This window comes from Hyperolius riggenbachi, chromosome 1 (assembly GCF_040937935.1).
Source record: "Hyperolius riggenbachi isolate aHypRig1 chromosome 1, aHypRig1.pri, whole genome shotgun sequence".
NCBI classification, from domain to species: Eukaryota; Metazoa; Chordata; class Amphibia; order Anura; family Hyperoliidae; genus Hyperolius; species Hyperolius riggenbachi.
Genome location: NC_090646.1, coordinates 346213295 through 346238066, shown reverse-complemented (window position 1 = coordinate 346238066; position 24772 = coordinate 346213295). Strand labels below are relative to the sequence as shown.

Sequence of the window (24772 nt, the reverse complement as noted above, 5' to 3'; positions counted from 1 at the left end):
GCTGTCCGGCCGCATGCCGCTTCCACAGCCAGGAACATTCTGCACCTGCGCAATAGTGCTGCACAGGTGTAGTATGCTCCTGGCGGCGGAGTGTGTGCATGCGCACTACGCCCGACTGGCTCAAGTACCTGGACTCATAGCAGAAGATCCAGGTGGTGGAGGAGGACAACGAGGGACTGATTATCCTGAAGGCGGCTGGAAGCCCCAGGTATGTATAAAACTTTAATTTCATCTGTCTCAGGTTTACTTTGTTACACAGTAGTACTATACTCTACATATGCACTCCCCACAGAGCTGCAGGGAATCCACTGAGAATGCTGTGCACATTGGACACAGAGGTGTTGTCTGTCACCCATAAACCTTGTTCAGATTGTGCATGAAGAATGTGTAATAGAGGAAGAATCTCCTCATTCCCCTGCAGAGTACCTGCACATCATTCTTACATGTACCCACACTTACATTGCCTAGGGCCTGATAGATGTTCTTTGTTCCGGTTTGTACCTTTTACAAGTACTCTTACCAAGGACTAGTTTTAGTCTAAAGGGAATAAATATAGTAGTCTACATATCCTTCTCACTTTAGTTGTCTTGTAAAATTCCTAAGCGTTGGCAGTTAAGAGACGAATTTCATGTTACATACTTTTAATCAACAAAATTCTAATATGCAAATTAGAGGAGTCGGAGTCGAGGAGTCGGTGGAATCCTAAACTGAGGAGTCGGAGTCGGTGGATTTTTGGACCGACTCCACAGCCCTGCTTTAAAGGTTAGATTGTACTTCTGTTTAGTGATATTTATTCTAACTGAGGCGTATGATACGGATGGTTAATAAGATGTAAACCGAAGTGATACAAAATTATAAAATTTCCTGCCAATTTATACAGCTTGAAAACGAACCAAACTAGCGCAACCTCTGCTTCATTCAATTGGCCCTTTTTCAAGCTGCATAAATTTGCATACAAAATTGCATAATTCTGCATTAGCTCAGAATGATTTGCATCTCACCGACTATTCCTAGTCTCTGAGGTAGGAAGTGTGGAAAAATGTCCCCCAAGGGAGCACAGACAACAGTAAAACCCTTATGTTCAGACCCTTCCTTTATTCAAGAAAAAGTAACATTTTTTGGAGAACTTCCACTGTAACCTCCCTGGCGATTTGATCATTTCCAGATTTTAGGGTCTAAAAGCGGTGCAATTTTTTTTAGCATGCTTTTAGACCCTAAAATAAGGTGCAGGGGGAAATCAGACAGCAGAGAGAGCTGCAGCAGTCCAGCATTTACACACCTGGCTGGGATCCAGTGCTGACATTCTCCCCTTGTCCTCTGGGTGGCACTGTAACCCTATAGTGAGATCTCCATCGGTCGTCATGACAAAAGACAGCGATCTCACCAGAGGAATGCAGAGCCTCCCAAGACAGGAAGGAGAATGGCTGCCGGCCCCTGGATCCCGGGGGGAGGAGAGTTAAAACGCCCACTGCTCATAAGGCTCAGCACACGCCTCCCAGCGGCTACCCAGAATTAGGATCAGGATTACTGCTCCTGGCTGCCTTTTTCCAACCCGAGCCTGACCTCGGGGATACCGCCAGGGAGGTTAAAGAGGATGCATTATAAATTCAGTAACACAAGCAAAGCAGAGCTTTCCTGAGTGTCTAGCACATACAGGTCTAAGGCAGTGTTGATATCTTTTTAGAGTCTGAACACACTATAATGCCACTGTCCGATTTTCAGCAACGCATATCATTCTAATATTTGTGTGCTGCTGAAAAGCAGACAGAAGCGCTCTAATGTGTTCAGGCCGGTCATGTTCCCACATAGTAACAGAAAATGTCCAGCAGGAATTCTGAGAAGAGTCTGTGAGAGTCACACTGGCCAATATTCACTATGAGCCATCCTGACACAGACCTCACCTGCTTACCCTTTCTTTTGGTACGGTAATAGGATATCAGTACTGTACTGGCACCACACGTTTGACAGTCTGGAAAACCTACTTTGCATATGTGCCGATTTACAGTATATGAGAACTCTTGGCAGCATATTGACAAATTCCTTACCTGTCATGTAAAAAACTAACCAAACTACATTTATCCTACAAAAGAAATCCAATATAAGAATTATAAATGCCGACATTGCTACAATTTAGAAAAAAAATTGGCTGTTAAAGTGAGGTTTTGGTTTCAGTAGTACATTACACAAGTATGCAAGCAGTAAGGTTAAAACATCTGACTTATTTCCTGTGTTTATATATTGCCATCATGTTCCGCAGCAGTTTACAGATTACACTGAAGAATTTGCATTACTTTCTGTTCCTCATAGGGGCTCCCAATCTAATATCCCTACCGCAGCCTAGATACAATTTTGGATAGGCAGTGATGGAAATTAACCAGACCTGAACTCTGGCTAAAGCTACGTGCGCATACAGAGGTTTCCTGAGTCAAAGGATGACTATTAGTAATCTGTAATGTTGCAGCAACTTCTGTTCTTGTACTATAACCCTTGCAACAGTGCACCTCTTACTGAACACTAAAAATGTACAAGCTGGGGAGCAATGTGTCTGTGCAATGATCATTCCCAAAGTTACCTTTCCCCGTGACAGTCACAGGAATGCAACGGAACAGAAAAATAGCATGTTATGCTTCTGTTGAGTACAGTGAAGCATAGACTCAATGAAAAGTGTACTTCATTGCTAATGCATGTGTTAAAGGACAACTGAAGTGAGAGGGATATGGAGGCTGCCATATTTATTTTCTTTTAAAAATACCAGTTGCCCTGCAGCCCATCTAATCTATTTGGCTGCAGTAGTGTCTGAATCACACCAGAAACAAGCTTGCAGCTAATCTTGTCAGATCTGACAATGTCAGGAGCACCTGATCTGCTGCAGGCTTGTTCAGGGTCTATGGCTTAAAGTATTAGAGGCAGAGGTTTAGCAGGGCAGCCAGGCAACTAGTTTGTGAAAAGGGAAATAAATATGGCAGCCTCCATATCCCTCTCACTTCAGTTGTCCTTTAAGCGGCAACGCACTGCATGCAATGCAGTGGAATAATGAACTCAGATCACACCACACTGGACATTTTGTAAACATTGCATAGGTTCAACATTACAGTGCTACTTTCCACAGTACAATGCATCTGTTGTGTCACACCGGAACGCCTCCACTGTGAGCAGGGCCCAAGATCTTTGCATTTGTTATAAACATGCAATTATATAGAATACCCTTTATTTTGCGGTTTCACAAAGGACTGACTTTTGGGTGTACATTTTCCCTTTGTCAGATCCTAAGCTTGCCATCTTAACTTTCAACTCTTACATAATATAAAAATGCATTGTGCCTCTTGCTGCAACATCGTACAAAAGAAACTTGCCACATAAGGAACTTTAGAAGAGGAGGTGGTGGTTGCAGGAGTGAGGTAGATTTAAAGAGAACCTGTACTTAATAAAAAAATTTAAAATAAATACATGAGGTAACTTCAAATGAACATTACATAGTCACCTTGCCATCAGTTCCTCTCAGAAGCTCACCATTTTCTTCTTACAGTGATTCCTTCCAGTTCTGACAACATTTTGTCAGAACTGAAATATATTGGTTGCTGTCAGTTATAGCTGAGTGGACAACTGATATGCCCGGTAATGTCCATGTTTCCCTATGGCTCAAGTGGACGATGTTACAGTTTAACAGTGTGCGGACCAGGAAGCTGTTATGGGGTAATAGCCATTTTCAAAATGGAGGACGGAGAATTCCATTGATCACAGTGGACAAACAGGACGCAGGAGAGGAAAAATAGATTGAGGAGTAGACTACATGGAAGGTAAGTATGACTTGTGTATGTTAATTTTGACTTTTAATTTTCAATTCAGGTTTTCTTTAAGGCAAAAAAAAAAAAAATGCAACTGGAAAACAGAACAATTTTCTGCCCGATTCAATCTCTATATCACTGGGGGCAGTGTTGATGAAGTAAATCAACAGGACATGCATTAAGATGTTGCCTTTAGGCATATTGGTGTGTGCTTTTTATTGCTTTTGGCAAGCTTTACTTTGCCACACAGCTTTTTTTCCTGTAGCTTGACTAATTCTAATATAATTATTCTAAGATTATTGACGTTACTGGCATTAATTACATTTACTTTAAAAAGGACCACAGTCGTTAAAATCTTAAAATTTAAAATATATGTAAACATACAGATAAGAAGTGCATTTCTCCCGGAGTAAAATGAGCCATACATTACTTTTCTCCTATGATGCAGTCACTTACAGTAAGTAGTAGAAATCTGACAGAACCGACATGTTTTGGACTAGCCCATCTCCTCATGGGGGATTCTCAGGGATTTCTTTATTTTCAAACCAGTTGCGTGTGGTCCAGTATCAGTCATGGAGAGAATACAAAGACATAACAAAAGTTGTTTAGGCGACACCTGTAATGACTTGGCAAAGACATCTTGTACAACTAGTCATTAAAAGGTATCACCTAAACAACTTTTGTTGTTATGTCTTCGGATTCAAAAGCTCTTAGTTAACGTCCAACTGCCATAAAAAGTGTGCAGCGAGCAGAGAGGCTGGCCATCATCTTTGTACAATCTTTTTCAGGGAATGTCTTTATAAAGACTAAAGAGATGCTGAGAATCCCCCATGAAGAGAATGACTAACCCAAAACCTGTCGGTAATGTCAGATTTCTACTACTTACTGTAAGTGTCAGGCCATAGGAGAAAAGCAATGTATGGCTCGTTTTACTCTGGAAGAGGTGTGTGTGTGTGTGTGTGTGTGTGTGTGTGTGTGTGTGTGTGCGTGCGTGCGTGCGTGCGTGCGTGCGTGCGTGCGTGCGTGCGTGCACTTACCTCGGGAGGGGGAAGCCTCTGGATCCAATTGAGGCTTCCCCCGTCCTGTTCCGTCTCGCAGGACCCTTCCAAACAGTGGCCATGTAAATATTTACCTCTCCAGCGCAGCTCTCTGCTCGAGATCAGGCAGAAATAGCCAATCCCAGTCGAGTCCGCTCTACTGCACAGGCGCAAGTCATATCATATTTAGTAGTGAAAAAAAATGCATCACTCACATAAAATCGCAGTCTTTTGCGTCTCCATTGCAATACAGGCTTGGTTCACACATTAAAAGGTGTCCAGTCCTGTCCTTTTTTGACCGTTGGCATCAGTTTTGTGTTTCTATGGCTGTGTTTGCACATAAATCTGTACATTTCCAGTCCTGTCAGTTTTGTATGCATTTCTATAGCTGTGTTCACACTCACTGAACATTTCTGGTCTTTCCAGTCCAGTCAGGTGAGGCTTGGTTCACACATAAATCTCCACATTTCCACTCCGGTCCAGTATGGTCCTTTTTGTAGATTTATGTGCGAACCAGGCCTTAGGGCTGGATATTGCCGTTTTTGTTTTCCTATATAAATTCCTGAAACTTTACCTCCATACGGATGTCCACTGGATCTTCACGACGTCTGATGTTCCCTGGACGTTATCTGTGACCTGAGCCATTTTACAACCTTGTAATGTGGGTTGTTGGGAGCTGGTAAGCCTTTTCTTGTTTTGATGTTTGGCGGATATCTACCTCTGAGCATTTGATATATTGTGGTGAAGAATTTACCATTCCCTACATATGACTTTCTAAACCTGCGCTGACCTTTGATATAGTACAACACATGTGTTATGTAAGTAGATCAAGTATTTATCTACTTATATGTGCGTTTTTTCCACTGGCTAATCCTACTGCTTTAATGGGAATAAATAACAAAAAAACCAACAAAATGTGTGTTTATTAATGCCCTCTCCTGTAATGCTGGGAATACACCATGCAATTTTCTGTTACATGGATAAAGCGATAGATCAATCCGACAGGTACGATCTGATTCTCGATCGTTTTTTCTGATCAATTTGTATAGTAGTGATCAGATAATCGATTAGAAAAACGATCAGAAATCAAATTGGACCTGTCAGAAATTATCTACTGACCCATCTATCTAACAGAAAATTGCATGGTGTATTCCCAGCATAAGGCAGGTCATTAAAGTGTACCAGAGCCAAGATAAAGTAAAAGATTTATACATACTTGGGGCTTCCTCCAGCCCCCATCTGCACGGATCACTCCCACGCCGCTTTCCTCCGCTGCCGCCAGCTCCGGTACTGGGTCCCATAACTTTCTCCAGTCGAGGCCAGTCTGACACAAGAGAAGTGTGCTCTGTACGTATCCCTGCACAAGTCTCGACGGCGTTCATTATTATTCCCCCTTCCGGCTGCCATGGATAGTGAGGAATGATGTAATTCGGCTTCCAGCTATTTCTGGCGGGCGAATTACAGTGTTTTAAAAGTAATTTGAGCTCAGTCTTTTGATGGTGCCCAAGTTACTCAGTGAGCGCAGCTACACCCGTAATTCCTATTACGGCCTATGGTGTCGCTGGCTGAGCCCAAATCTCCTGCACTGTTTGAACAGCGCTCGAATACCAGTAGCCTGGCTATCCTGCTGATCCTCTGTCTTTAATACTTTTAGACCATTGACCCTGAACAAACATGCAGCAGATCAGGCGTTTCTGACAAAGTCATGGTCAGATTTGACAAGATTAGCTGCATGCTTGTTTCTGGTGTTATTCAGACACTACTGCAGCCAAATAGATCAGCAGGTCTGCCAGGCAACTGGTATTGTTTAAAAGGAAATAAATATGGCAGCCTCCATACCCATCTCACTTCAGGTTCCCTTTAGGAGTGCATAAGGGGTTGTCCCTTTAGGGCACTAGCCCTTATAGATAGCGATAATGGGAATTGAATCAGGCTCAGATAGAAGTGAAGTGGTCATATAAATGTGGTTGATTTAAAGAGCTAAAACCAGTGAGGAGTACAGGAGTTTCAATCTTAGTTAAAGGTACTTCATTCAATTACAGATCCGAATCCTCCTTTCAGAACCAGAATATTCACATGTTCAGCATACTACAGCCAAGCATCTATAATGCCAGCTGGAGAAGTACAGTAGTTATGTTCCCCGAGTCCTATTTTTGCTTGGCTATTTATCAAGTTCATTATTTAGTCATTTCTGTGATAAGTCTGCAATCCCTTGCCATACTTTTAGCATTACATGAGGTACACTGCATGTACTGTGACTTCACAGTTTTCAGCATTTAAACAAATCCATCAAAGGAATGTTACTACAGAGAATCATCACAGAAATTACAGGCAAATCTAGTCTTTACTGTAATTTTAACATTGGACTATAATACTGCAAGGTAAGTACTAACCATGTGACCATGATGCTGACTGCATACGCATGCTGCTTTAGTTACTGTAAGTAGATCAAAACAACAGCCAGGCCAGTGGAATTTTTAGAAGGTACTCTGGAATGACACCTTCCATAATACTTTTTCACATTCCCATCACTACAAAAATACTAAAGTGGCAAATGCTGCGAATCCCATCCGTATAACCAACTTTGCTCATCTCCTCCTCACCCTTCTAACGTAGGCACACCCTCAGGTCTCCCTGCAGAACGTCTTGCGCTTAGTCTTGCACGAGGCTGTCTTGCACCATATCTCTGCCGCGATTGTTGTTCTCTTCTGTTTTCCCCTTCACGACTCTCCTCATTTGCTCCACCTGCTCCAAATATGGGGAACTCCAGGCCTTCATTAAATATCCCAAATGTGACTTGGCCATAACCTGGAGGCAATGCGAATTGGCTGGACTCCAGGTTCTTAAGAAAGAATTTGGAGAAATGTATTTAAATGAAAGGGAAAAAAAAATTACAAAATTATTCTGAATTATAAGAACAGAGACTTACTTCAAACGGATGTCTGTTTTGATCTGTCCCGGAAGTGGTGCTGTTATTTTCTGTGCTTCTGCAAATAAAACCAGATTTAGCATTGTACCATCTCAGGTATTAGACATGCTGCTAGGGAAAAATAAATATTTTAAGTAGGTACTTTTTACAACAACAAAAACAAACCCTACTCTTGCTTGTAATTGATCTTAAACTAAGTATCAGGCAATAGTAAATCTTACCTAGGGCTTCCTCCAGCCCCTGGAAACCTGTGTGTCCCTCTCCGCAGCTTTGCTCCAAGCCGGCCGCCCCGGGTCCCCTCCGTAGCAGCAGAGGCCGCCGACCTGGCTGAGAGCACAATTGCGCATGTGCAGAGGCCAAACTGACCGGGTTGGCGGTTGCTACATAGGGGACCCTGGGAAACCGGCTTGAAGCAGAGCTGCGGCAAGGGAAACAAACTTCCAGGGGCTGGAGGAAGCCCCAAGTAAGTAGATCTGTATTTTTTTTTTGTTGTTTATTTATTTTTTTTTAAATGCATTGCCTCAAGTTTCCTTTAACCACTTGAAGACTGCAGTCTTTTCACCCCTTAAGGACCAGAGCCTTTTTTTCCATTCAGACCACTGCAGCTTTAACGGTTTATTGCTCGGTCATACAACCTACCATCTAAATTAATTTTACCTCCTTTTCTTGTCACTAATACAGCTTTCTTTTGATGCTATTTGGTTGCTGCTGCAATTTTTAGTTTTTATTATGTTCATCAAAAAAGACATAAATTTTGTCAAAAATGATTTTTTTTTACTTTGTATCAAATCAAGTAAAATTGCTCATAGGACTTTGGGCCCCTTAGCGCACCTAGGCTGCAAAAAGGGGTCACACGTGGTATCGCTGTACTCTAGAGAAGTAATATAATGTGTTTTGGGGTGTATTTTTACACATACCCATGCTGGGTGGGAGAAATCTCTGTAAATTAGATTTTTTTTACACACAATTGTCCATTTACAGAGATATTTCTCCCAACCAGAATGGGTATGTGTAAAAATACACTCGAAACACATTATACTACTTCTCCTGAGTACGGCAATACCACGTGACACTTTTTTTGCAGCCTAGGTGCGCTAAGGGGCCCAACGTCCTATGAGTACCTTTAGAAAGAAGACACCCCAAGGTATTTCGTTAGGAGTATGGTGAGTTCATAGAAGATTTTATTTTTTGTCACAAAGTAGTGGAGAATGACACTTTGTGAAATAAAAAAAATTCAATTTCCGCTAACTTGTGACCAAAAAATAAAATCTTCTATGAACTCATCATACACCTAACGGAATACCTTGGGGTGTCTTCTTTCTAAAATGGAGTCACTTGTGGGGTTCCTATACTGCCCTGGCATTTTAGGTGCCCAAAACCGTGAGGAGTAGTCTGTAAACCAAATGCCTCAAAATGCCTGTTCAGGGGTATAAGCATCTGCAAGTTTTGATGACAGGTGATGTATGAGGGGCCATATTTTGTGGAACCGGTCACAAGCAGGGTGGCCTCTTAGATGACAGGTTGTATGGGCACTGAAGTGCAGGAAGCGCAGGATGTTCTCAAATCGTGACCTGGACATGGCAGCAGAGAACATGGGCATGTGATGTATTGGGTGCGTAGACGAAAAAGACCGCAATACATTATTTTTGACTAGACCCATGTTAAGGAGAAGGCCCCAAAAAATGTTACGTTCGGAAACTTGGAGTGGTTTCCACCGAAAAGGCTGGGCATGGTAGCTTCTTGCATTGGCAGTTGCGTATTGTGTGGCATAACGGTTGGTCTCAGCCACAATTAAGTCGTAGAGACCAGCAGTGATCAAGAAAAAAAAAAAATCTGTCACTGCGGTGGGGCGGGTGAGGGTTTGGCCGGGTGATCAGAAGCCCGGGGCAGATTAGGGCCTGATCTGATGGATAGGAGTGCTAGGGGGTGACAGGAGGTGATTGATGGGTGTCTCAGGGGGTGATTAGAGGGGAGAACGAATGCAATCAATGCACTGGGGAGGTGATCGGAAGGGGGTCTGAGGGGGATCTGAGGGTTTGGCCGAGTGATCAGGAGCCCACACGCAGCAAATTAGGGCCTGATCTAATGGGTAGGTGTGCTAGGGGGTGACAGGAGGTGATTGATGGGTGTCTCAAGGTGTGATTAGAGGGGGGGGGGGGAATAGATGCAAGCAATGCACTGGGGAAGTGATCGAGGGGGGAGGGGGGGTCTGAGGGTGTGGGCGGGTGATTGGGTTTCCCGCAAAGGGGCAGATGAGGGTCTGATCTGATGGGTATGATGGGTAGCAGTGACAGGGGGTGACTGATGGGTGATCAGTGGGTGATTAGAGGGGAGAACAGGTATAAGTAATGCACTGGAGAGGTGTTCAGGCGGGGTCTGAGGGTGATCTGAGGGTGTGGGCGGGTGTTTGGGTGCCCGCAGGGGGCAGTTTAGGGTCTGATCTGATGGCTAGCAGTGACAGGTGGTGACGGGGTGATTGATGGGTGATCAGGGTGTGATTAGAGGGGAGAATAGATGCAATAAATGCACTGGCGAGGTGATCAGGGCTGGGGTCTGAGGGCGTTCTGAGGGTGTGGGTGGGTGATTGGGTGCCTGCAAGGGGCAGATGAGGGTCTGATCTGATGGGTAGCAGTGACAAGTGGCGACAGGGTGATGGATGGGTGATCAGAGGGGAGAACAGATGTAAACAATGCACTTGGGAGGTGATCTGAGGGCGGGTCTGCGGGCGATCTGAGGGTGTGGGCGGGTGATCAGGTGCCCGCAAGGGGCAGGTTAGGGTCTGATCTGATGGGTGGCAGTGACAGGTGGTGACAGGGGGTTATTGATGGGTGATTGACAGGTGATCAGTGGGTGATTACAGGGGAGGGTAGGTGTATACAGTACACGGAGGGAAGGGGGTGTGTTCGGGGGGTCTGCGGAGGATCTGAGGGGGTGGGGGGGGGGTGATCAGGAGCCCCCGGGGGCAGTTTAGGACCTAACCTAAAAAATAGCATTGACAGAAAGTGACAGGGGGTGATTGATGAGTGATTGGTTGCAAACAGGGGTATGGGGGTTGGGCGGGGGGGGGGGGGGTCTGAGGGGTGCTGTGGGCGATCAGAGGGCAGGGGGGGGCAGATCAGTATGGTGTTGTGCTTACCAGGGGGGGCTGCCTCCTGCCCTGGTGGTCCCTCGATCACTGGGACCACCAGGGCAGGAGGCGAGGCAGCCTATATAATACACTTTGTATACATTACAAAGCGTAGTATACGCTTTCTATGTGGAAGATCGGGGGTTAACAACCCGCCGGCGCTGCTAATTGGCCGGCGTGTTGACGTCGAGGGTGGGCGGAGCCTATTGCTGGCGGAGGCGGATCCCCAGCCAGATAGCGCAGAACGAGACTCCGCCGATGGGGGTTAGGCGGTCGTTCTGCACACCACTTTGCCGCCACCCATCGGCTGTGGGCGGTCGGCAAGTGGTTAAAATGGATCTGAACTCTTGCACAGGACAGTAGCAAAACATATAGAAATGCACCATATATGTATTTAGAAAGTTTAGCCTGTCTTACTCCCCCTTATCTGTGTCTAAGCATGGTTTGTTATTTGATCTCTCAGCTGTGTCAGCTAATTGGTAAACACAGGATGTTAATGTCTGCTTCCATGAAAGCAAGAATTACAAATCCTGCAATAAATCTGCAGTGTTTCTATCAGCTGTAACAAAGAAACGTTTTCTTTAAAGGTTTTTATGCGGTTACTTATCTTATAGAACAGAAAGAAAGTTTTGAGTTCAGGTCCTCTTTAAACATGCATTTAGAGTCTTAGGCCCCTTTTACATAAGAAGAGGACACAGTGAAAGGCTCGGCACTGCTAATGTTTATTTATTGCTGATGCACTTGCATATAATTCTCATAAAAAATGTCATCTTGTGTAATACAAATAATATTCAAGTTGATCCTTATCGTGTGCAATGTGGAGGGGATGTGGGATGAGCAGTGGGTGCCGTCTGGTGCACGGCCTGACGACCATTTCGCTTCAATAGCTTCTTCTCAGGTTTGGATGTGCACAATGTGTGTGTGTGATACAAAATGGTTTAAAAGCATTTGGGGAGGAAGGACGCTAAAGGGGTCATGCGTATTGCGTAAAGCTTCTTTTTTGCCTGTACTCAGTTTTTACGTTCATCACACTTACTATTTTTGGCAGGCAATCTTACCAGCTACCTGCATAACGTTTGCTTTATAGTGCAAACTTTCTCTTTCCCCAGCAGGTGTCACCGCTGTGCTGTCTCAATAGGCTAATACAGCCATCTTGATGAGTGTCTACTCTGAGTGGACTGAGAAGATTTATCCTTTTCCTTATCTTTGTCAGCTTTTGGAGGTTTAGGCTGAAATATATAGATAAAAAAGAAGCCATCAGTCCCTTCAATGTATACTTAAACAGCATAATCCGCAGAAGCAGTTTAAAACAGTTTCTCACCAGAGAGGGTTCAGAGCTAGTCTCTGCAGATTGCAGTAAAGAAAGGCATGAGGCGTCCTCCATGATCCACCAAACAGCATTGAGTCATGGACAAAAAACTGATTTAAACCTTACCCTCCTCAATTACCAGCAGCTGCCTCTCTCTCTCCACTGCAGCCAATCGCCATAGTAATCACCGCTGCGGCCCTGCAATCAGGCCCGATCACGTGATCAGTCATGTGGGACGCCTGCACATGACGTCATTGCGCTTCCGCCGGAACTTCCGGTTAGCGCTCTGCCGTCCATAAAACTTCCGCACTCCAAGGAGAAGCCTCCACTACGCTGGGCGCATAGCACACTGAGTCCCCTGCTCAGCCCTCCATTGCCTGCCCCACACGCTGCACCTGCCGCCTGACATGGGAGCACAGAGACCCCTCCACACCTCCTGTCCGGGACAGAAAGTCCCAGCTGCTTACCGGTAGCCGTGTTTCGGCGAGTCCTCCAGGACGGCTGCTGCTGAGACATTGTATGTCTCCGGCGACACTGGAAACACCTGAAATAAATTTAAAATGTAAATGATGTGTGAGCCCATAAAGGAACTCCTCCCTCCCCAAGCCTTCAGTTCAAAACCGAGTACCCATTCATATATATAACATATACATATACACAGATACATCATATAGGGTTGGGAACTCAGGCAGCCGTCCTGGAGGACTCGCCGAAACACGGCTACCGGTAAGCAGCTGGGACTTTCTCCCATCGTCCTCCAGGACGGCTGCTGCTGAGACCAGCGAGAAATGTTTACCTTAGGGAGGGATGATGGCCTGTAAGACCTTGCGCCCAAAACTTTGGTCCTGGCTTGACAGTAGCTCCACGCGATAATGTTTGATGAACGTGGTATGCGAAGACCAGGTTGCAGCCCTACAGATCTGCTCTAGACTTGCACCTGACCTTTCTGCCCATGAAGCTGCTAAGGATCTTGTAGAGTGGGCTGTTATTCTGGAAGGAGCTGCAATATTTGAAGATTTGTAAGCTAACGCAATCACTTCCCTCACCCATCTAGAAATGGTGCCCTTTGATGTCTGTAAGCCTTTACTTGATCCCGCATAAGAGATCAGCAAATGACTTGACCTCCTCCACTCCGCTGTTCGTTGGAGGTATATCAAGATTGCTCTCCTAACGTCCAGAGTGCTCCATTTTCTTTCCCGTTCATTAGTTGGATTTGCGGAAAAAGAAGGCAGTATTATTTCCTGCGATCTATGGAAAGCCGAAGCCACTTTTGGTAAGTACGCTGGGTCTGGCCTAAAAACTATCCTGTCTGGATGTACTATCATGTATGGATCTTTAATAGACAAGGATTGGATGTCACCTATCCTCCTTGCTGTCGTGATTGCCACCAAAAAAGCCACTTTAAATTGATAAAAATTTCAACGGTACGTCTGTCAAAGGCTCAAATCTCTCTGACGTCAAGAAGTCAAGAACCAATGACAGATCCCAAGGCGGGACTAATTTCTCTGGAATAGGCTGAGTCCTGGCTACTGAGGAAAGGAAGTTTTTAATAAAATTGTTTCTTGACAACTGTCTATTAAGAAAAACTGATAGAGCAGATACCTGGACTCTTAGGGAACTAACCGCTAACCCTAGATCCACTCCACTCTGCAAAAACTCTAAAATAAACTTTAGGTCATTCGTTCTGACCCCATTTCTTTCCTTCCAAAGTAAAAAAGCCTTCCAAATTTTCTCGTACTTTTTCCTAGTCGTAAGTTTCCTACACCTAACCAATGTAGAAACTACCTTCTTTGAAAACCCCCATCCCTCTAGGATGCTTTCTTCAGTATCCAAGCCGTGAGGTTCAGCATTTGAGGATTGGGATGTAGTTGGCCTTCCTGCATCAACAGGTCCCCTCTGCTGCCTAAATGCCATGGGCCCTTTACCGCTAGCTGTTGTATACGTGGGAACCAGGTCCTTCTGGGCCACCATGGACCTATGAATATCACACTGCAATCTGATATTTCTACCTTCCTCAGTACCCTGGAAATTAGATGAAATGGGGGAAAGGCATAAAGGAGCCCCGTAGGCCAATCCACCATCAGGGCGTCTAATCGATTTTCCGGTACTGTGGGGTACAGGGAACAGAAGTCTTCTACCTTCGCATTTTGTGGGGTCGCAAATAAATCTATTACCGGCCACCCCCATTTCTGTACTATCTGTAAAAAAGACTTCTTGATTGAGCTGCCACTCCACCTCCATAGTCATTCCTCTGCTCAGTGAATCCGCCCACCTGTTCTTGATCCCCTGAATGTGTACTGCTGTCAGAGATATCAGGCTCGATTCCGCCCAGGACATTATTTGTAACGTAAGTTCCCGTAAATTTTCCACTCTGGTACCCCCGTTTCCTCAGGTATGATACCGTCACGATATTGTCTGAGTAAACCAGGACTTCCTTTCCCACAACTTGGTCCTGGAGCTGTAGAAGCCCCAGTCTCACAGCCATTAGTTCTTTGAAATTGGAAGAACTGTCCCTCATTTCCTGAGCCCAATAACCCTGGACCTGAAATGTTGAACAATGAGCTCCCCAACCTGTTAAACTGGCATCTGTATACACTTTTATTGGGGCCGTCTGAAACCAACGTCTCCCTAGAGACAAATGATCTCGACAAGTCCACCACTGGAGGGACATTCGAACTTGGTCTGGCACCTGTACCAAGTCGTCTAAATGACCTCTGATTCCTGTCCCAAACTGACAGAAACCAGGCCTGAGTGTCTCTTGAATGAGCCTGGGCCCATTCTACTGCCGGGAAGGTTGAGGACATCTGCCCTAGTAAAGACATTACGACTCGTAATGACACATTCTTTCCCCCCGTGAATATTTGTACTTTCTGCACTAACCTGGAGATCTTGTCTTCGGGCAGGACCACCTTCTGAGTCTCTGTGTCCCATAACAATCCCAGAAATACAAGCCTCTGGGTTGGAATCATTTTGGACTTTTCTTCGCTTATGATCCAGCCCAGTTTAGTTAACCATTGTATTGAAAAATCTAGCTGCTTCTTTAAAGTTTCCTCTGTTTCTGCAAGAAACAGGAAATCGTCCAAGTAGGGCAGAACCCTTACATTGTGGAGATGTAGGAAAGCACTCACCTCTGCTATCACCTTTGTGAAGATTCTCGGGGCGGATGTAATCCCGAACGGCAGGGCACGATATTGATAGTGGCAAATTGACTCTCCGATCTGAACTGCAAATCTGAGGTATTTTAGGCACGACGGGTGTATTGGTACATGAAGATAAGCATCCTCTAAGTCCAACGTTGCTAGAAACGCATCTGGAATCATCGAATTTCTTACAGAGGTGATGCTTTCCATGCGGAACTTTTTCTCCACAATGTAAGGGTTCAGGGATTTTAGGTTCAAAATCATCCTGAACTTTCCCGAGGGTTTGGGAACTAGAAAGACTCTCGAATAAAAACCCCCGAAAATGTTCCTGGGGGGGGGAACTCTTTCGATTACTCTTTTTTCCAATAACGAGATTATTGAATCTCTTAGAGCTTGCGCTCTCCGAGGGTCCCTTGGGACTCCTGTTACTAACTTGCTGAGAGGAGGGACTGAACTGAATTCGATTCTGTAACCTGATTGAATTAAATCCAAAATGTACGGACTTTTGGTTATCTCCTTCCAAGCCGGAAGAAAGAAACTCAGCCTTCCCCCCACAGCCTGATAGTCACTTTGATTGCTTATTGGTAGGGTTTTGGGGTTTGTTAAAGAGAAATGAACCCCTTCCCCTACCTGCATTATATGTCCACCTTTTGGACTGAAATCCTCCCCTTGTTGTTGATTCTGATCGAGACGGGGGTCTTTTATTGACAAAGGGTTTTTTAGGGATTTTTTTCCTTCTATCCGGAAATTTTTTATTCTTATCCGAGGATCTTTCTAAAACCGAATCAAGGTCCTTCCCAAACAACAACTCGCCCTGGAACTCCATGGAACACAAGTTATGTTTCGAAGCTGAGTCCCCCTCCCAAGCGTTTAACCAAACCGCTCGTCTGGAGGAGTTGACGAGAGCTGCTGCTTTTGCCGAGGCCCTTACGCTTTCCGAGGCTGCGTCAGCCAGGAACGCCACCGACTTGGCAATAACCGGCAAGGATTCGAGAATTTTCTCATGCGGAGTCCCCGCAATAAGATGATTCTGCAACCCATCAATCCATCTTACCAAGTTCCTAGCCAGGCAGATTGAAGCAATCGCTGGCTTAAATGAAAAGGATACGGCGTCCCATGCGCGTTTTAACAACGCCTCTGCCTTTCTATCCATGGGATCCTTCAGGGATCCCGCATCTTCAAAAGACAAGTCAGAGTTTTTTGAATACTGCGCCAATGCAGCATCTAATTTCGGACACTTGGTCCAAGGAGATTCCTCTTCCTCCTTAAAGGGGAATCTCCTTTTAAAAGATCTCGGAATAAAAAACCGTTTCTCCGGATCCCTCCACTGGGATCTTATGAGTTCCTTGATTGAGTCGTGTATGGGAAAAACCTTCATCGTTTCTACAATTAACCCCTTGTAAATGTCATCTCTAACAGATGTGATCGGCAAATCTGACTTTAACTGTTCAGAGTCATATATAGCTTTTAATAATTCATTTGTGTCCTCTGCCGAAAACAAATACCAGGACGATGTTACAGATTTCGATTTCTCTGACGTATCTGAATCTACTGCCCCTTCCTTCCCTTGAGTTATCAGACACTTGAATGAGAGACTGCTGACCGGGTGTTTGAATAACTGAAGACTGACCAGCTACCTCCTGCACTGGTTCTGAGATGGTTGCTGAGGACTGAGAATCCAGTCCCAGTGTCTGGCTCTGTTCCTGATTTACAGACAGGGCAGACCTAAAAGCAGTAAACGTGTTTGAAATTTCTTCTTTAACAGTATTCATTAAATCTAATAAAGCTTTTGCAGCCTGGGAACCCTCCCCCCCAAGGCCCGAAGGCTTCTTTGATTCCAAATGACATTCTCTACATATATTTTTAGTAGCTCCTTCCTGCAATCTAGCATTACAAATCCTACATCTAATTTTCTGCTTTGCTGCCGCTTTCTGTGGAGAAAACACAATAGAAAACAAACAGCGCTTAGTAATCTAGCTATTGATAGCACATGGGGAGAGATAGAAAGCTGAGCTTCCTTACATACCCGCGGACTTGCGCCTTTATCTGTCGGAATGGCCGCCGGGGTATTCTCCTCTGCATTGTTGGAGGACTGCACCCGCTCCATTATGCAGCTGAGCGGCGTCCCTCGTGCGCTGAAGTGCGGCTTGTATAGCCGTCCTTCCTGGTTTCAGGCGCCGCCCCCTGCCCTCCACCAGTCCCGGAAGCGAAAATGACATGCGTACAGTCTCATCGCGCGAGACTTGATCCGGCCAGATCCACTCCCGGCTGCACGCTCCCCGAACGCCCAGAGTAGGCGGCCATGGCGGCTTCTCCTATCCTCAGAGATACAGGAAAACCAGGTAAACCTACCGCACAATCTCCTGAAAGGGTCGCAACATCCCGTCACCGACCCCAACCGCCATAAGGTAACCTACCTATCTATAATACAGGTGCCCCAGGCAAAATCCTGTATCCGAACAAAATAACAAACTCCCTGTCTATTCAGGTGACCAGCATGCATGGGAAACAACAAAAAACTGAAGGCTTGGGGAGGGAGGAGTTCCTTTATGGGCTCACACATCATTTACATTTTAAATTTATTTCAGGTGTTTCCAGTGTCGCCGGAGACATACAATGTCTCAGCAGCAGCCGTCCTGGAGGACGATGGGAGAAAAAACAACTGAGGAATCATTGTGAGTAGCTTGTATTTATACATATGCTGCTGTCCATTATGCAAATTTGTTTAATACGGTAGCTTCCTGTCCAGAATTGGGAGGGAGACCAGTCTCAGAGGAGGGGTGCTGTCCCAGGGACGTTCTGGGAAATGCCTCTATTTGATCGTTATTACAGGATCCAGGACAGAACAGTTCGGATATCTGCTATGAGATTTTATACTTGAATAGAATACCCAATATTAAAAATGTCCTTTAACACCAGTGCAAATTTTATGTTTGGATGATGAAACTTTCCAATGTGAGACTGTACTTCGCTTCACTTTTTACGCTACTGAAGATACGCGTGACGCGTTACATAATACGCATCCCCTCCACATTGCACACGATAAGTATCAACTCGAATGTTATTTGTATTACACAAGACAAAAGCTTTTTTTTAATGAGAATTGAATGCAAGTGCATCAGCAATAAATCAACAATAGCAGTGCTGAGCCTTTCACCGGATTTTGTTGCAATATACTGCCTTGGTTCAGAGCATGCTGACAGTCTGCACACCACAATCCAAGTCATCCTCTCCACGTGTGTTTGTTTCCGTGTGCCAACCAGTTACTCATTGTTATTCCCTTTTACATAAGGCCTGTCTCATTGCGTTGTGTTACCCTTTCTGCATGCAGGGTAATGCAACAAGCAATTGAATTCAATGAGGCCTTGAATTACATTTATATGAAGAATGATTTGTGCGTTGCAATGCATTGCACCACAAACGCACTGGCCAGGTATAAAACTGGCCTAAGGGTTCCCGTATACCACTCGATCTGTCACCATAGATCATAAGATAGATTCCTCTCTGATCGAAATGTGATCAGAGAGAGATTTATGGCTTGCCCAAACACTGCACAGATTTCCAGCTGATTTCAGCATGAAATCTACTGGACATTGTCCAAGCTTATATGTGTTTTCTTTCCTGACAAAATTTTGAAAAACAATACGCTAGCCGGATCAGCTGAGCGGAAGTGCGGCAAGCGGGGTTCTGAGCCTGTCAGACGGAACCGACGTATGCCGCAGGAAGAGGCTGAGAGACACAGAGAGGCAGCGGGCAGAGGTATCACGCATGAGCAAGGAAGGTCAGAGCGGAGGAATTCACATAGATGACTACACTCCTGTGAGAGGTTGCCGCTGACCATTTACATTATCGGACACGTGAGTCTACATGAATATTGTCTAATATAGACTGAACTGGTTGGAATTTTAAATTTTAAACTACGGTGCCCATACTGAAAGGAACTTATAATATATGATGTAATCAATTCCTAAAACGGAGGAATCGTATGGAGTATAACTCTTTGGGAAGGAACATTCCGTAAGAAGCTTATATTATTGGGGAGAGAGGACCAGATAGAAGGGCCCTTCTATGGTGTGTGTGTGTGTGTGTGTGTGTGTGTGTGTGTGTGTGTGTGTGTGTGTGTGTAGGCGTCCCACATGACTGATCACGTGATCGGGCCTGATTGCAGGGCCGCAGTTGGCTGATGGTGTAATGGTTAAGGGCTCTGCCTCTGACACAGGAGACCAGGGTTGAATCTCGGCTCTGCCTGTTCAGTAAGCCAGCACTAATTCAGTAGGAGACCTTTGGCAAGTCTCCCTTACACTGCTACTGCCAATAGAGCGCGCCCTAGTGGCTGCTGCTCTGGCGCTTAGAGTCCGCAAGGAGAAAAGCGCAATATAAGTGCGTGTGTGTGTGTGTGTGTGTGTGTGTGTGTGTGTGTGTGTGCGTGCGTGCGTGCGTGCGTGCGTGCGTGCGTGCGTGCGTGCGTGCGTGCGTTTTTTGCAACAGTAGTCCTTTGGCACAGGGTGTGGAGCAGGCAAGCAAACCATTTACCCCCTGGACAAGATTACGCACATGGTACTTAAAGAAAATCTGTAACATAAAAAAAGTGCCGTGTGTGTAAGCGTGATCTATCCGCATAGATAACTAATTTTGGTGTACTGTGCTTTAAAGGGGAACTGAAGAGATAGGTATATGGAGGCTGTCATGTTTATTTCCTTTTAGACAATACCAGTTGCCTGGCAGCCCTGCTGATCCTCTGCCTCTAATACTATTAGCCATAGCCCCTGAACAAGCATGCAGCAGATCAGGTGTTTCAGTGGTTCAGACTTATAAGTCTGATCTGACAAGACTAGCTGCATGCTTGTTTCTGGTTTTAATCAGATACTACTGCAGAGAAATAGACCAGCAGGGCTGCCAGGCAACTGGTATTGATTAAAAGGAAATAAACATGACAGCCTCCGTATACCTCTCTCTTCAGTTCCCCTTTAAGACTTTTTAACAATCTTGAATAAATCAGGGCTGTGGAGTCGGAGTCGGAGTCGTGGAGTCGGAGTCGTGGAGTCGGGCAATTTTGGGTGCCTGGAGTCTGAGTCGGAAAAAAATACACCGACTCAGACTCCTAATAAATTTGTAACTGTAATTAAAATAGAAAATATGATAAAATGTTCTATTTCTCAGATAATAGTCATTAAAAATAATGTATATATACAGTATAAATACAGTAATAGCTGTGCTTAGTCCACAAAAATGAAATAAACCAATCAAAATTAGTTCCTTGTGCTGCTTCAATAAAGCAGTTCCCGTATTTTTAAGGTCAGATATACAGATCTGATTGTGACTGTATATATGATGTGTACACAGGAATCTCTTATATATACTAAATAACATCTATGCTGTAAGAATAAAGCCTGATGTGTAGCTGTGTCACTAATAGAGATGGTCAATGAGATGGAAATAATTCTGCATTGATGCTGATTTATGCAAATGTATGCACTCCCTTTGCTTATGAAATCAATTTATTTCATAGGTTGTTAAAATTTGGTTTGGTGACTACAAATTAAAGGGTACCTGAGACGGATGAAAAGTAAAGTTTTATACATACCTGGGGCTTCCTCCAGCCCCCTTCAGGCTAATCAGTCCCTCGCTGTCCTCCACCACCCTGATCTTCTGCTATGAGTCCTGGTAATTCAGCCAGTCAGCGCTGTCCGGCCGCATGCCGCTCCCACAGCCAGGAACATTCTGCACCTGCGCAATAGTGCTGCACAGGTGTAGTACGCTCCTGGCGGCGGAGTGTGCATGCGCACTACGCCTGACTGGCTCAAGTACCTGGACTCATAGCAGAAGATCCAGGTGGTGGAGGAGGACTACGAGGGACTGATTATCCTGAAGGCTGCTGGAGGAAGCCCCAGGTCTGTATAAAACTTTAATTTCATCTGTCTCAGGTTTACTTTGTTACACATTAGTACTATACTCTACATATGCACTCCCCACAGAGCTGCAGGGAATCCACTGAGAATGCTGTGCACATTGAACACAGAGGTGTTGTCTGTCACCCATAAACCTTGTTCAGATTGTGCATGAAGAATGTGTAATAGAGGAAGAATCTCCTCATTCCCCTGCAGAGTACCTGCACATCATTCTTATGGTGGCCATACATGGTACAATTTTTTTCATACAATCTTACCATTTCTATGTAGTATAAGGGTAAATTAAGGGAATATACTGAAAGGATAAATTAGGCAGTTCCCTTTATATTACATAGAAATGGTAAGATTGTATGAAAAAATTGTACCATGTATGGCCACCATTACATGTACCCACACTTACATTGCCTAGGGCCTGATAGATGTTCTTTGTTCCGGTTTGCACCTTTTACAAGTACTCTTACCAAGGACTAGTTTTAGTCTAAAGGGAATAAATATAGTAGTCTACACATCCTTCTCACTTCAGTTGTCTTGTAAAATTCCTAAGCGTTGGTAGTTAAGAGACGAATTTCATGTTACATACTTTTAATCAACAAAATTGTAATATGCAAATTAGAGGAGTCGGAGTCGAGGAGTCGGAGTCGGAGGAATCCTAAACTGAGGAGTCGGAGGATTTTTGGACCGACTCCACAGCCCTGGAATAAATAGCAAAACAATTTTGCTTTTAATTAGCGCATGTTATCTATTTTTTTATTTTCTATATATAATTTTGAGGGTTGGAGGGATTCCCTCATATAACGTGCAGCTTATTAAGTGGACCACCTAGCGCCAATTGTGATTAAACAGATATTTAATTACTTGTCTAGTGGAAAACGTTTCTGTATTACCTTATATATTACGGTTTGGATCAATTGGCAGAAAATATGGATCTTCGGACAGAACCAAAATTATGTTCAATAGTACCTGTTATCGAACTTTATGCAGGAGAACAGAGACGCCAAGAGGATAAAAGGAAGCTAAATGAGCTTAAAAAACAAATTCTTGGTAAATAGAGGAGGTAGTGGTGGACTTACCTCCTCCAAGTAGACACACAAGGACTGTAGTAAAGACCGTCAATATATTTTATTTATGAACTCCAAACATGCAATGCGTTTCGCAGGCTTGATCCTGCTTCATCAGGCAACAACAACGGAGCAATAGCATATGTGGTCAGTAGAAGAGCCAGGCACCTCTGAGGTCCTTTTATCTTCTTGGCGCCTCTGTTCTCCTGCATAACATGGAGTCCACCCTGGGTGGAGGGTTGAACCCCCTTTTTCTCATCTACAGAGAGCGACTTCTTATTCCTGAGTGGGGTCAGGAAAATCTCCCCACCTTCCTTTGCCTAATGGTAACCCTGGTTTGTGAGTATTAATATTTACTCTAGTAACCATTTACCAGTACATTTTACACTATTGGGGCTCTTGGTGTGGCTTGTTTTTGCTGTTATCAAACTTATCCGGGTATATTTTGCTCAATCTGCTCAGAGTCAGAAATCACTGAAACATGATCTTGTATATATTTTCCTTTGTGTGGGTGCAAATAGAAAATTTACAAGCGTTTAACCATATATCTTCACAATCAGCCAACTCTTGGGTGGCACTTAACTTTGACTCCCAGCTTTATCCTTTCTAACAGGGCTGTGGAGTCGGAGTTGAGGAGTCGAAGCAATTTTGGGTACCCGGAATCGGAGTTGGAGTCTGTGGTTTCATAAACTGAGGAGTCTGAGTCGGGTGATTTTTGTACCAAATCCTTAGTTCTAGTATTAGACTAAGGAGTCGGAGTCGAGGAGTCAGATCCATTTTGGGTATCTGGAGTTGGAGTCTGTGGTTTCAAAAAACTGAGGATTCGAAGTTGGAGTCGAATGATTTTTGTACCGACTCCACAGCCCTGCTTTCTAATATGCTAATTTCATTCAGCGTATTCTGCTGAGACTAACTAAAAAAAAAAAAGTATAATTTTTGCTGGCTAGGGCCCATTTGCCCATTGGTTCACATAGAATGTTCAGTGCAAAGGTCCAATTCCCAACAATGACATAGGAATATATAGGGGAAGATGGGTTATCCTCCACAAGACCCAGATTGTCCTTCACCAGCATTCTGAGCAGCTAGGAATTCTGGTAAACGCCTTGTCAGTGACACTATTGAAAGCGTCCGCTCTCACTAAGCCATTTTCCATATACCTTAGTTCCCTTTCTCCCATTCCTCTGTCACTTTCTTCTGTAGGGTGAGGGCGTTCAACCCTCTATGTGCTTGGGAGTTGAAAGTATTTACCCTATGTATGTGGAGGTAGCTCTAACCCCACCCAGGTATACAAGTAAAGATGGTCCAATCCTGTGTTGAGCGAGCACCCAAGGAGGGAAAAAAAAATAATGGATGTGCTATGACTCAGTAGTGGCAGGATAGTGTACTGGTCAACGGCACCGCCTTTGACATGGGAGGCCAGGGTTTGAATCCTGGCTAGGGTCAGTACCTATTCAGTAAGTAGTGGCCTCTTGAGCGTGTCCCAGTAGCTGCAGCTCTTGAGCGCTTTGAGTCCCATGGGAGAAAAGAGCTATACAAATGTTTGGATTATATGTATTATTTAGAAGTGCCCTTGCACACACAGGCACATTGCAATACTGTCCACACCATCAGCAGTAAAATCAGCTCTTTTATTGAAGTCAATTACAAACACATGAGGTCCTCACGATACACCGACATCTCCGCTGTTTTGGGCATCTAGCCATTTTTCAAGCTGTGCATGAAGGCATCACACAACCTAAATTTCCTTTTATACACCAATTTGTTCCAAAAGGAACCAATCAGGGGAGAGATCATCCTAAAGGAGTCAGGAGCCTGGAGTCAGCCAGACCTGTGTGGTACTTATTTATAAAAATGTATCCCCCTTTACCTATTTACCTGTGAGCAGGCAGACATCAGGGGGTCCACTTATTAAGGGGAAGAGGTGATTAGATAAGCAATACTTGGTGCTGAAGACAGTTCTACAAAAATAACTGAAAATTGTTCAGCACATTACCTAAATTCACCCTTAAAATGCTCAAGTTGATTAGTTTGGCAAGCAAGGAAAGTTATTCACGAGGGATCATTGAATGTGCATTTAAACTATCTGTTAACTTTTGTACAATACAGGGTCCTAAAGTACTTGAAAACAGCAAGTCTCATCTCACATAATGAAATCAGGACCAGGGAGTAGTTATAAGATAGAGGTATTGGAGGAAAAAAAAAAAAAATACATGGCAGGAAGAGGATAAGAGGATCAATTTGCATACCGTACTTCAGGAAGCTCTTCAATGAACCCTGACTCACACCTGGGACACGTATATTCCTGTGGAGAAAATACAAGGCAACTGAGAAAAGACACTGAGATGTATGCAATTAATCACAGTTCACCAGCCCATTAATACCCAAATATCATGTAGGAACTTTTCAAAAGTGGTCTCTTGATACCCTATAAACAAGAAACCAATCAAATCAGTGGCAAATGTCCAAGTGACAAAGCAA

At 44.4% G+C, this 24772-nt stretch overlaps 1 protein-coding gene across 2 annotated transcripts in view; it reads right to left on the bottom strand.

Annotated features, from left to right (window-relative positions):
- RNF126 (ring finger protein 126) overlaps window positions 1–24772 on the bottom strand; it is a 73414-nt gene that overhangs the window by 22297 nt on the left and 26345 nt on the right. For both annotated transcript variants that reach the window (XM_068234055.1, XM_068234054.1), the window contains exons 2-4: window positions 24541–24596; window positions 7752–7809; window positions 7426–7664 (exon numbers count right to left, since the gene is read on the bottom strand). In XM_068234055.1, coding sequence (XP_068090156.1) covers window positions 7426–7664; window positions 7752–7809; window positions 24541–24596 — 353 coding nt within the window. The remainder of the gene's footprint in view (window positions 1–7425; window positions 7665–7751; window positions 7810–24540; window positions 24597–24772) is intronic.